The sequence below is a fragment of the Clytia hemisphaerica genome, unplaced genomic scaffold (assembly GCF_902728285.1).
Source record: "Clytia hemisphaerica strain Z4C2 unplaced genomic scaffold, Clytia hemisphaerica genome assembly, whole genome shotgun sequence".
In the NCBI taxonomy this organism is placed as follows: Eukaryota; Metazoa; Cnidaria; class Hydrozoa; order Leptothecata; family Clytiidae; genus Clytia; species Clytia hemisphaerica.
The window spans coordinates 404,629-418,635 of NW_027103917.1; the positions used below are offsets into that span (position 1 = coordinate 404,629).

Sequence of the window (14,007 nt, forward strand, 5' to 3'; positions counted from 1 at the left end):
AAAGTTTGAAAAGTAAAATATGTCAAACTGAGGAAAAAATCCTGTACCTGGTTCCAAGCAACATTCATTGAAGAGATAATATTCTGATCATTGTTACGAAGGCGTTCCAATTTGGCGAATCGCACTTTGGACTCTTCTTCTTGTGCGTTCTTCTCTTCCAATTTTGAGTACAATTTGGCATTTTGAATTTTGACAACTTTCAAGTCAAGTTCTTCCTACAGCAGAAATGAGATTGAAATAAACATCTTAAACCATTATATTATCATTCATTATGATCTCAAAATACCAAAGTTTAACGCTACCAAATTTGTAGTCAAGAATGTGAATAGCAATGGCCTCGAATGAGCAGAGATTCTTTGTTCAGTTCAAAGTTGACTTATTTTAACATTGAAAATGAAACAGATATGTATATGTTATACAATGTGTAGCTAATTTCTCCAAAAATACCCATGAAGAAGAAACTACAATACTTCTTACCGATAAGAAAAGAAGATTAAGTCACTAAAAATAGTCACAGGAACTTTAGCATCATATTTCCGCGAAAATAATTTCTATAATAACACAATAATATAACATTATGGCTATATTTTGAGAAAAATTCAAAATCACCTCAGTCGATATGGGTCCAAGATTTACAGCTGTTTGTGACAGCAAAAAAGCTTTCTTCTTTGATGGCGGCTCTGATCCATCCCCGCTGGCACCTCTCTTTGAACTCATTTTTTCTATAATGAAATATAAAGAATTTTTGAATGACAATGATTTAAAATGTGTTTGTTTTGAGACCTTATTAAAGACTTCCAACTCTGAAAATTTCAGACATTTATTGTTAAAATAGTTGTAATAATAAGCAGATATTCAACAAAAAAATTGGGTATTTCAAAATATTCAAACTTGATTCAAACTTGGTGGATATTGATTGGACAAAGCAAATCAATTTTCAATATATTTGTTCACTCATTAACAAAAATAATCAATTCATAATTCTTTATTGTTTGAGACAAGTCTAGCTTCATCTTTGTTAAATTTAGCAAACGTAGGGCAGTGGTAGAACACACAGTGAACTTGATGCGTCTCAACTAGATGCTCAGTAATTAAGAGAAGGATCAAGGGTAAATGGATCAATCTAGGGAGAAAGAGTGGCACCCACCCCTACCCTTCGAGTAGATAGCTATCGAAAAAGGGGTCTTCAGGTCGCCTCTGACTGCAAACTAAATTACTTGGGCTCTTTTCTTAGTACAGCTAAAAAAAATTAAAAACCTAATTAGCAATTGTAATATATATATTCTTTAATTGTAATGCAAATCAATCAATTTGGACTTCATTGAAAATAGCACAGAATGCCTCACATATAGGTTTAAAAAACACATTTTCTAGTTTCACCAAAAAAATGGCGGTTTTACTCCACCCTAATGACATGCTAATGTCTCATTTAGGTGTGACAGTGTAATATGATAAGCCCATTTACTGTGGTGTTTCAGTGCTTGAAGAAGAAAGTGACAGTAACTTAGTGTCTAACACAAGCCATACAATGGCAATTTCAGCTTTTTCAGCGTGTTCTGTCTAATTTCCACAATATATAGTGCTCTGATCAATAAAAGACAAGAGAACCCTTAGGTTAATTGTGTCAGACCAATAATTGAACCGGTCTTTTAATAAAGCTAAACAAATTAGCAGAACCTAGTTCAACAATTCTAGTTTTTCAAGTATTACATAGTGGTCAAAGGATCAAGAGACAGCCTAAAAATGGATCTCATCTCATTCAGCTCAACCCTAATCTAACCCCTTTCATCTCAGGGCTTGAAATAAATGGCTGAACATCGAAAATGTCTAACCCAAATAGATTCTTATTTGACCCAGAAATAAGCTAAAGCAACCCTAAACAGACATTTTGTTCAACCCACTTGCTTGAAATCATCATTTCAAGCCGCCTTGCTTCTTTTTTCCCAGCTTTAACGTTAAACCCCCTATTTGGCTACACAGGTTCAAAAGTCCCTTTGCATTAAAGTTTGCAATGAAGTTTTTTTTGCTAGCTATTTTCCAACCAATGTTTCAAATCATAACATATCAACTTATTGTATACTGCTGGAAAAGATACTGCAGTTGGTCTAATGTCAACATCTCCGATCTAACTCTGACAATCCTCTTTAGAGATTCACTGATTGATGAATCATCCATCTTTATTTTTCCTACAGCTCGCATAGTTCATATTAAAAAAATAATGGAGATAATTTCTAAACTTTTTCACAGAATTACAGGATTAATTAGGTGAGGGAAGTTAATGAACCGGTTTAATGTCGACCGCCTGTATGCCTTCAAGCTGCCGGTTAAAAAAGTTCATTATTTTAATAAAAGTTCATTACTTTGTTTTCTTTTAAAATTTCCCAGTTCCATCATCTGAAATTGCCTGTAAAACCTTCCCTACACACCATTTCGCCACCATCTTTGAATTTCTAGCACACTGCAATTAAAAAATTCAATGATGTTGAAGACATCGGTAGTCATGTAATCCTGCCTTTTGATTAGAAGATCGGAACTATGTAATCACATGACCTAAATCCCACGTTTTGTTTGGAAGATCGGAAATATTAATTTAGAAAAAGTTTGAGTGAGCATAAAGAAAATTAAACAAAAATGGCAGACACATGTCTATAGGGCTACATACACTACACAATATATTGTCAGGTGTCTGCAATATATTGTCAGCTCGATTTACAATTTTCCAACAATATAGGGGGGTTGTTTACAGAAGGAAAATTCCTTTTCATAATAGAGCACCTGTTATTTACATCGTACATTACGGTCCGAAAACGATATTGTCAAATATTGTTTGTCAATATATTGTGTAGATGATAGCCCTTATGCAAAAATTAACAAAACAAAAATTCAAAACTTCATTTTTTGTAGTACTTTAAAGTTTCTTGCGTACAATCGCCAGCTACAGACAAAAAGATCTAACTTGTATGTAGCTGATGATTGTACGCAAGAAACTACAAAAAATAAAATTTTGAATTTTTGTTTTGTTATAAGGCTCCTTCTGGTAGAGCACTTTGTTGTTGTTGACAATCATTTTCAAACTTATTTGATATGCAAAAATTAGAAGAAGATGTGGAACGAAAGTGAACCTCTGGACTAAAACAGATGTTGAGTAAAGGATTTAAATGAACTTTTCCAGCTTTTTCTTGTGTACCGCCAACTGCTCTAACTTGGGACTATCATGACAAAACATGGGATGGCAATTCTCTGTATCGTCTTTTACTCATCTCCTAAACTTTGAAAAAGCTTGCCAAAAATAAATTGTAAAGAATTGGCTACATTGCTATTTAAAGAAAGAAAACATGGCAGTGTGGAACTGTTCAAAACAGGGACTAGTAACCAAGAGTTGTTCATTTTTCAAAATGCCGTTTAGTAAAGAAGACAAAATTGTCATCAAACACTACCGACAAGACAAGAACTATGGCATAAAGAGACTGTTGAGTGAATTCCCTAACAAAGGCTGGAAAAAAGGTGGATTGAGGTGTTTGATCAACAAAATTGATAAAACTGGTGATATTGAGCGCATTCCTAGAAGTACGGGGTATGGCCAAAACTGAAGATATTGCAGAGGAGCTTGAAGAATTGATCTGTTAGCCAAGGTGTCCCAAAACTTCAATAGACATCGGTTTTCTTTGTTGAGAAGGGTGTCAAGATTAACTCGGAGTACTAATAAAAGAAGCTTCTCGACAAGATGCTACCTAATAGTAATATGAGTAGCTTGGCAGGCAATTAAATTCTTTTGCAAGATGGTGCTTGGTCACATACTGCAAAGGCCTATTAAAAAAGATGAATGATTCATTTTTGACGTCAGAATAAAACATCTTTGTTCACTTGTAAAAACAGTACTTTTCTTTTCTATATCTAAAGAAATACTTGCGGTTTAATGCTGAAATTTTACACACATGTTATAAATTTAGTAGCAAAGAAGTGTTGAAAATTTTGTACCTATACATTGAAAATAAAAAAAGTTACGTCAAAAAATTTACGTGCAGTTTTTTTTTAATCACCGATACCTGAGTATGTCTTTCGCTTATGAAAAAGCATTACACCATAATAATAAATGCATAATGTATAAGGCTGCAGAAAAATGGGCCAGTCCAGAAAATTTTTGCTACCCCCATAGGACGACGTGCATTTTTTAATTTTTTCTAGCCTTGGAAATAATTTTTTTTTCCAGTGGTGGTCAGAAATTCCGGTGAAAATCCATGTACTTTCGCAAAATACGTTGAAAATTCCACTCTTTTTTGCCTTTTTTGAACCACAAATTGTTTGTTTTGGTTTTCAAAACAGTCGAACAACACAAAGCGATCAAAAAGATAAATATTGCAAAAAGTAACATTTGGCATGGAATGAACTTAATTCTAAAATTGATATTTCTGGTGAAAGTTTCTTTGCCATGACTAAACCTCCACAACCATAATCAACAACCATCCCTGAACGTCCAATCAACGTTTTTTGCAAAGCGAATTTATGAGCGAAGCAGTTTTGCTATATTGTGTGCACGTATGTCTTTAACTTCTACCCCAAGCACAAAATTTGCTATATAAATCACATCTTCAAACTGATGATTTTCTCAAAATGACCTTGAATGGTTTGGCTTGAAGCCACAAAAATTTTCTCGGTTTGGTAGCAAGGAGTGCGAAAAATGCCGTTTTAAAATGGTGTACCCTAGCAGTGAACAGCCAAAATAATACCGGAAACCGAAACACGGACTTAGAATCTGAAGTTGATCAATTTGCCGCGCGGGCGGCACGCATCTAACCAATCTAAGCAGTGGTTCTTCGGTTTTAAATGTTTATTTTGCTGTTAAATGGAAAAGAATTAGTTTGAACGGTGACAGAAAGGATCTTCATCATTCCTTGACTTTTAACAGCAAGTATCAAGTATCAAATAAGGTCAATCAATGAGAGGTTTTTGCAAGTCACGCGGGCGGGAGGAGTGCTCTTTTAGTGAACAAAACTTACTTTGTAAAACCAAGTGGATATTCTATGATAAAGAAGTACGGAGGTAATCAAATTTGTCGAATTTGTCAAGAAATAAATCAAAACTGCCCAAGAACCCACAAGGCATCTTTGTACATTTTTATTTTTGTTTTATTTTTATGTTTTGATGATTTCGACAGACGATTCGGATAAAAATGTTCGATTGTTCGTTGACAAATATCATTCGATTTTATTAAGGCACCATTTACACTAGAATAACTAGAAGGAAAAAAAAGAGCGATGCGGGCGCGCAGCGGAAGGTGTTGTGCCGCCGTGGACTATGTGGTGGTGTGCTTGGGGCATTAAGGGCCGGGGGGGGGGGGTATAGACCTTTTTTTAAAGAGGCAGCCATGTTGAATAATTATGTACTCCAGCATAAAAACAATGATACAGCCATGCATAATTACTGTATCATGCATATTTTAAAAATTATGCATGGCTGTATCATTATTTTTATGCTGGAGTACATATAATTATTCAACATGGCTGCCTCTTTAAAAAAAGGTCTATTAAGGCAAATGGAGGGTAAGGTATGTGCCGCCCTTAAGGATACCTTTTTTGCTTTGGAGTTCAAAAGTCCCGCTAAGAGTCAGAAAAATCAGAAAATCAAATTTCAGTCCCACTAAGGGTCGGAAAAATAGGAAAATTTCAACTTTGTACCCCCTGAAAGATTGAAATTTGGTCAAAATTGGTCAAATTTGTCCCACTAAGGATCGTAAAATTCCCAAAATTTTCCTTTGTTTTCTCCTTTTTAGTCCCAGTAAGGGTCCAAAGTTTGAAAGTCGGGCGGCACCCCCCGGCCCTGTCAGCTCGCAACCACCTCGCAAACCCTAGTACCCCCGGGCATTAAGGCTTACAACCCTGTCTCTTTAGCGGCTTTAAAGGGATTTTTGCGAAGCGAATTTATGAGCGAAGCAGTTTTGCTATATTGTGCACGTACCTTTAACTTCTATCCCAAGCGAAAATTTGCTATAAAATTTGCTATATAAATCACATCTTCAAACCGATGATTTTATCAAAATGACCTTGAATGGTTTGGCTTAAAGCCACAAAAACTTTCTCGGTTTGGTAGTTAGGACTGCGAAAAATGCCGTTTAAAATGGTGTACCCTAGCAGTGAACAGCAAAAAAATTACCGGAAGCCGAAACACGGACTTAGAATCTGAAGTTGATCAGATTGCCGCGCGGGCGGCACACATCTATGCAATCTAAGCAGTGGTTCTTCGGTTTTAAATGTTTATTTTGCTGTTAAATGAAAGAAAAAATTAGTTTGAACGGTGACAGAAAGGATGTTCATCATCTCTCGACTTATAACAGCAAGTATCATATATCAAATAAGGTTATTTGATATACGATACTTGCTGTTAAAAGTCGAGGGATGATGAAGATCCTTTCTGTCACCGTCTGTCAATCAATGAGTGGTTTTTGCAAGTCGCGCGGGCGGAAGGAGTGCTCTTTTAGTGAACGAAACTTACCTTGCAAAATCAAGTGGATATTCTATGATAAAGAAGTATGGAGGTAATCAAATTTGTCGAATTTGTCAAGAATTAAATCAAAACTGCCCAAGAACCAACAAACCATCTTTGTACATTTTAGTTTATGTTTTAAATTTATGGTTTGATGATTTCGACAGACGATTCGTGATTTGAATAAAAATATTCGATCATTCGACAAATATCGTTTGATTTTATTAAGGCACCATTTACACTAGAATAACTAGAACTAGAAGGAAAAAAAGAGCGATGCGCGGGCGGCGGGTGTTGCGCCGCCGTGGATTATGTGGTGTGTTTGGCATTAAGATTCTTACGACCCTGTCTCTATAGCGGCTTTATTAGAGGGATTTTTAGAGTGTCTCATATTTTGCTAGGCGGATCTTTAAAAATTGTTTGGTTCCCGTCATTTCGACTTTAAAAAGTAGGTCGGTCGGTCGGTCGAAAATATCTTTTTGTACATACATATCATCTTTGTTCATTGAAGGTACCTGCATTGTCGTCCAGTATGGAAATGGTGCACGATACTCCGAATATATTCGGCGTGAGGCTCTAATTCCTTTTGGCGTATTGGCGTAAGGAGCAGCTACAAAGTAAGATATTGGCGTAAGTCTAACCTTTTCAAATTTTTATTTTCAGGACAACACACGACGATAGAACACAGGAGCACTCCTCGCCATTTTCGATAAGTTTAGCAAACTGCAATATTCGATTCATTCTTCTCAGTAATCCGTTGTTCACCCGAAATTCATCTGATTATAAATCGTAAGTCTAATGCACAATGTTTATTTTGCCGAACAGTAGCGCATTTTCATTGGCAGTATACGCGGGATTTTTTCTCTTTCAGCTTCAAGCAAAAAGTCGAACGCGGATGACGAAGCGGAAGAATAACACCGCCCGCCTCAAAAACCACCTGTCCGCCCGTGTGAGATCGCGGTTTACCGTTCGCTTAGCTTTCTTCCGAACAGTATTTATCAAATATGAGATATCTTTCAAGCTTTTTCAATCATCAAACCAGGAAAAATAGTCGATTCTAAACCAACTTTCAGGCGTGAAAATGCTTAACATCCCAGGGTTTTCGGGGGCTAACAGCGCCCCCCTAAACCCCCCTGCTGAAAAAATCGCGCCTGCGGCGCTCTCATTTTTCCATCGTTAACAAATTTTCGCCTACGCCGTAGCCATTCAATATCGTCTTTACGCCTTCGGCGTGGCCTTTGCAACAATTCCACACTAGAAAGTGATGCTTCGCGAGCGTGGTCTGCTTCCACAAAGGTCCGAATAATGAAATCGGGTTAAAAAATTGGGAATTCATGATGGATAAACTGGTTTTTGGTTCACTTTCCGCTGGCGCGCCGTGCTCGCTTTTTCGATTTGAAAACTTGTAAACACTGAGCGCGCAGAGGTTGACAATTAGGAATCCAGAAGTGGCAAAAGGGGTCTCCGACTCTCCGACTCTAACTTCAGAGTAAAAATCAGGGTCGGTCGGATGACGGGAACCAAACAATTTTTAGAGATCCGCCCTAGCAACTTGGCACCATTCGCAATTGCGAATTGAGGTGGAGTCTGGATCGCTTTGCAACCCTTATACAATACAGCTAGTTAGAGTGTCTCTTATTTTGCTAGCAACTTGCGAATTGAGGTGGACTGGTGGAGTCTGGATCGCTTCGCAACCCTTAGAGTACCCTGCCCAGTTGGCGACCGAAATTTTTTTTATTCAAATTTTTCACTTACTTTTTACTTTTTTGAAAATCCTTTTCAACCAACGGTTAGACAACTTTTAACATGCTCTTCGTGTTTGTTTTGATTTTTTATTTGAGGCGATCTTCTTAGAATAAAAAACTTTCGAAGCGAGCGGTACTAGTGCCCAGTTCCCGACCGACGCACCAGTCTGCGACCGATCGCAAGAAGGAAAAAATCAGTGCTCTACTTACAGGTAAGGTCGTATTAATTGATCAGGATGATAAAAAAACTCATAAGCTTTCCCGTATTACATTTATTTACACTCGTTCTTTTGTTTTAAAATAGCTTACTTACATTTCCCTTCGGCATGTTTTTTCAGAATTTTTCTTCAAGTCGCATTTTTTTTAAAGTTTGTTTTTTGTTTTGTTTGAAAGTGGCGGTCTATGGAGAGTCCTTCATTTGATAAAAACGCGGAATTTTTTCTGTTTTTTTCTCTTCGCGTCTGGAATGTTTTGATCGCAGTAGAGTTTCTTTTTCATTTTTTGAGTTTGGTCGGTCGCAGACTGGACGTCAAATTTCGAAGCTGATTGCATCAACTTTTTCATCAATATTTCAAACGAAGGAAACTGTATCGAGCTGATTTTTACAGAAATGCTTTCTAACATATTCAACGTTTTGGACAAGTATTTTTTGGAGTGGGAGTTGAAGCGTTTTTTTCTTACGAAGCTTTTTTGTCCAAAGGTAGCCATTTTTTATTTTTTTCGAAAAATCCGGGTTTTTCATGTGCTTCCGTGCAAAGTTGGATCTTTCGGATTCTACTCGTTCTTTTCTAGAACTTTTTTTACACAGTACGGGAAATAGGTCAAGGCAGATTACTACCAAAAGAAATTCTCAAGAGGTTTGTTTTTGCATGACTTTTCTGGGTTCAAAGACGTTCGGTCGCCAACTAGACCGGTCGCCAACTGGGCAGGGGACTCTATATATCCAGACGATGTCAATCGAACGAATCGAACGCCGAATCAATTGAACGCAATCGAACGCAATCGAATGATTGAAATTCGATTACCGAACGCAATCGAATGCCAATCGAATATTACCGCGATTTTCTCGATTGATTCGATTGTGTTCGATTAGTGCCTGGATTCGATTGGTTCGATTGATTCGATTGATTCGACTACGTTCGGTTGGCTTATGCATTCGACTGGTTCGACTAATTGATTCTGTTGATTAACGCTGATTCTCGTTCAACATTTGAAGAGTTAAACGAGATGATATGAATCATTTTAGCCTGGATTCTAGAAAATGCAGATCATGCAGGCCCACATGTTTACTGCAGGTTGTGTGTCAAAGCCCGTTCCTTGCGTTGCTCGGGTAACTTAATGCATGTCCCAGAATTGCATTAATTTTTCCGCCCCAATTCCAGTCCCTAAACCATAACAAACTATACATTTTTGGAAGCGTATTTGGATGTAGAATACCGTACCGTAAACGGCCATAACTTGCAACGAAAAACAGCGTTTTTTGACTAAACGATGCTATATCTTTTAACCTAGAAAAGTTATAGCAACGAAACTTTCACAAAATAAGCTTCTATCTTATTCCTTTTTAGATTACCATACATTGATCCAAACAGAAACTTCAATCGAAAACGTCGTTAATCCAAAGATGACCAAAAAATTTTCTTCAAAGTCCACAACTTGCAACGGTGCTAATTTCATAACAACAACATACTGAACACGCGCCAACTCTATCACATAAAAAAAATTTGATTTCAACAAATTTTAATAGCATAATTAAAAAATGGCACAACGATGGAGAGTGCGTTGTTGTAGACAAAAGACGGATCAATTTGTGAATTACGATTACTTCTCACACATGCAAATTCATAATTGGTTTGGCTTTTTTTATGACGATAAGGGAACATTTGCAAAAACATCGATAGAAAGACGGGGGGCATTACTAAGCGGAGAAGCTCAGTGTAACGAAGATCTGGGATTTCGTACCTTCGACGAGTTGAATGATTCTTCTACACCCCCATCTCAATTAAAGCAAAATAAAGTCTACTTTAATTGGATTAATTTTCGCGAATTTATATTTTCGCTTTTTTGCAAATGTTTGCCTTTCATTCACGAAAATAAAATCTTGCTAAATTGCGAGAGAAAACTGAGTTGCGAAATTCAATACTCGCAAAGCTTTTGTTTTGCAATCGCCGATTAGTGAATATAAATTCAAAAAACGAACCTTTTGCCTCGCAAAATTACAGCTTACGAAAATTAATCCAATTAAAGTACTTTAATGGGATAAATTTTCGCGGGGATTAAATTTCGCGGTTGAGCTCATCCGCGAGATTTTAAGATTTCGCGGGGATTAATTTTCGCGGATGAGGGATTTTCTGATTTTTCGCGGGGATTTAATTTCGCGGATTGGGGTACAAATTAAAATTTTTGAAAAGGGTCAAAACATTGAAATAAAATTTTTCCATGAAAATTAAGAATTTATTTTTCAAGTAATAAGAGGGTGTTTTGGAATAGGGCGAGGAGATATGTATTAAAACTATCAAAAGTTGATAAAAATAGAAATTTCGCGGATTGCAAAAAAAATTCAATTTTTTCGCGGAAACTAATTTTCGCGGATGGGCCTTTTCTAAATTTCCAATGGGACTTATTTTCGCGGATGACACCCAAATCCGCGAAATCCGCGAAAATTAATCCCCGCGAAAATTTATCCCATTAAAGTATGCTGAGATGAAAACGAAATAAAATATTGAATTAAAAATTGGGATTACGACGGCAGGTTACGGTAACAAATCAAGGACCATCATCCGTACCTTATTGTGATTTACCATCTTATGGGACTCAAAATTTGGAAATAGCGTATAGATTCCATGAAAATTTTTGAGTGAAAAATGTTGCCGAATTCGCCAAATTTGTAAGGCAAGAAGTCTTCCCTTAACAAAATGGAAAGTTTTATCGAAATATAGTACTAGATGTTTTTAACTGGAGAGATTCAATCATATATAATATATACTTTCATAGGGATATAGAACACTAAAAACGTAAAAGTTTTCTCGGGAAGAATCTTTAGCGAATATTATTGGGCATCACTATTTGCGTGTTTCCACAAAAAAACAACCACCTTGCTCTTTCAAATTTTAAGTTTGACACATTTTTTTCGTGGTGGTGATAAAACACAAAATGAAGACATTCGAGGAAGATTATAGGCTCGGGAAAGCTTATACGTTTAAATAACGGTTTAATATATTATTTGTTTTAAATCTTTCGTCTTCTACCGTTGGAATCCCCGATCCTCGTCATAGTATGCCAAATTCATTCATCGTTTTGCTATTGAACTTTACTTGCGGGGTGAGAGAGGAGAGAGAGTGTGTTCGATCTTATGTATTATATAATTACAGAATCTAATTTTTGCATTGAATCGTTGAATAGATACAAAAAAGTTCGTCCCCGTTGATTTCATCCCCATTCGAAATCCATCCAATGTAAAAAATTGCACTCCAAACCCATCTTCAAACCCATCTTCATTGTGTATTTTAAAGCTTGGAACAATAGAATTCCTATCCCCATAGAGATTTTGATAGAAATTATTGGCCCGTTGTGGGAAAAAATTCCACCGGGGCTTTGAGACAGGTGTTTCGGCATGACATGATTTACCGTATTTATATATATAGGAGATTTGTAAAAATTCGAGAAGAAAACGGATATTTACTTTTTACCATGTATCCCGTCACTGTCTGCCCGGAGGTCTGCGTTCGCAAAGAGTGACACCTCTTAGACTGAGAAATGATTGTCTAATACGCTACTCCTTCTCTGGTTCCATGACGAGATCCGGAATATTCATCAGAATACTCATCTCATCTTCATCAAGAATACTCATAACGCTCATTTGACGTTGACTTTGCACACACCCCTGTCTCACAATCTATATCGATCGACGAAAACGTCCCTATACAGTGTTTACCTATACTTTCTTTTACACCCCTGAATCTTAACTAAATTCGGAACAGATTTGAAGGAAAAATAATCACTTTTGATTAAAAAAGTTCTTAAGAAAAATTCAAAATTAGCGTGTACAGGGCGTGTTTTTCTTTTCCGAAGCTTATCCTTCTTGCATTTCTTATACTCTTACAAAATTGGCTCTGATATTACTCCTCATTCCGAGGGTTGCTTTTTTTTATCCGTCCTGTCTTTTTGTTCATTCTTTTCCGTAAATCCAACGAATTGTAGAAACTTATTTCAATTAAATTTTTCTTATAAAAGAAACGCACTTGAACAATCCTTGACCCCCTGATCATAAATTTGATGATTACAGTTTAACGACGAATGATTTTATTGATTTCTTTTGAGGCACTTTTATGACACCAGTCTTGTTATTAACATGATTAGTTTTCGTATGGGACATTAAGAAGCAGAACTTCAGCTGAGATCCTTCAGTTACAATGGTTGATTGATTTAACATGTAAGCATTGGTAATTATCCAATTTATGCATCGAAAGTCTCTTCGTTGTGAAATGTAATCTAGCAACTTCAATCGAAGAATACGGAAGAACGAAAAACTGTACGAGCTGCGGATTTCGACCCAGCAAGGCCTCGTCTTTCTTCTTTCGAACTTTCTAGAAATCGCATCGTAAGAGAACGTCAATCGCCCAAGCGTGGGGGTTTCTTGGAGTGACCTAATTTTTCACTTTTTCATCTTCATCTTCGCAACAAATTATTCAATCGGGCTTGTTTTGCTTGATTAACGTGTAGTTTACCATTTCGAACATTCCCTGAAAAAATGAAAGAAAACGAAGCAATCAACGTGGAGAAAACGTAAATAAACAAAGCTGTTGCAAGTTAAGTCCGTGTTGCAAGTTATGGCCGTTTACGGTACTCGGTGTAACTTAAATTCTTTCTCAGTATAATTAGAGATATCTTAAGAAAACCTGATTATGACGTCATGATTGATGACGTCATAAATACAAAAAGTTGAATATCTCGAGAAATATAAATCAAAACTTTATGAAATTTGGACGAGTGATAAAGTACATTGAGATGTTTCAAAAAGTTTTGAAAGTATTTCCGAAAACTAATGACGTCAGCAGAAATTGCAAGAATTCGAATTTTTGCGATAAAATGCTGACATCAGCAAATTTTCAAATTTTTTAAAAAGAGTTCTCTTCCTCTTGATGAGTTATATCATTGGTCAAAATTTCATAAAGCTTAAAGTATCAGTTCTTGAGATATTCAACTTTTTAAAATTATGACGTCATAAATAATAATGACGTCATAATCACGTTTTCTTAAAAAAACTCAAATTCTGCTGAGAAAGAATTTAAGTTACACCGAATACGGTATTCTACATCCAAATACGCTTCCAAAAATGTATAATTTGTTATGGTTTAGGGACTGGAACTGGGGCGGAAATATTAATGCATTTTTGGGACATGCATTAAGTTACCTGAGTGATTTATCTATCGTATCGATACTTAACCTACTTAATAAGAGGCGCTTGAAATTGAAAGGAATTGAGGTAAATTGGAATCTAATTTAATCGACCAACAGTCGAACGCAGTCGAACGTAATCGAATATCAATCGAACGTAATCGAATATTAATCGAATCAATCGAATTTTACCCAGAATTTTACGTTCGATTGATATTCGATTGCGTTCGGCAATCGAATCGCAATCATTCGATTGCGTTCGATTGCGTTCGATTGATTCGATTGGAATTTTCGTTCGATTCCGTTCGATTGACATCGTCTGGATATATACAATAAATACGGCTAGTTTTGGTCTTGGATGGCTTCAATGCAATGTGGAGTCTGG

The 14,007-nt window shown here is 36.4% G+C and overlaps 1 protein-coding gene across 1 annotated transcript in view; it reads right to left on the reverse strand.

The window, feature by feature from the left end:
- Window positions 1–14,007, reverse strand: part of LOC136809313 (E3 ubiquitin-protein ligase Bre1-like) — a 32,277-nt gene that overhangs the window by 14,266 nt on the left and 4,004 nt on the right. The window contains exons 2-3 of the mRNA XM_067065831.1: window positions 610–722; window positions 48–215 (exon numbers count right to left, since the gene is read on the reverse strand). Coding sequence (XP_066921932.1) covers window positions 48–215; window positions 610–717 — 276 coding nt within the window. The 5' untranslated portion in view covers window positions 718–722. The remainder of the gene's footprint in view (window positions 1–47; window positions 216–609; window positions 723–14,007) is intronic.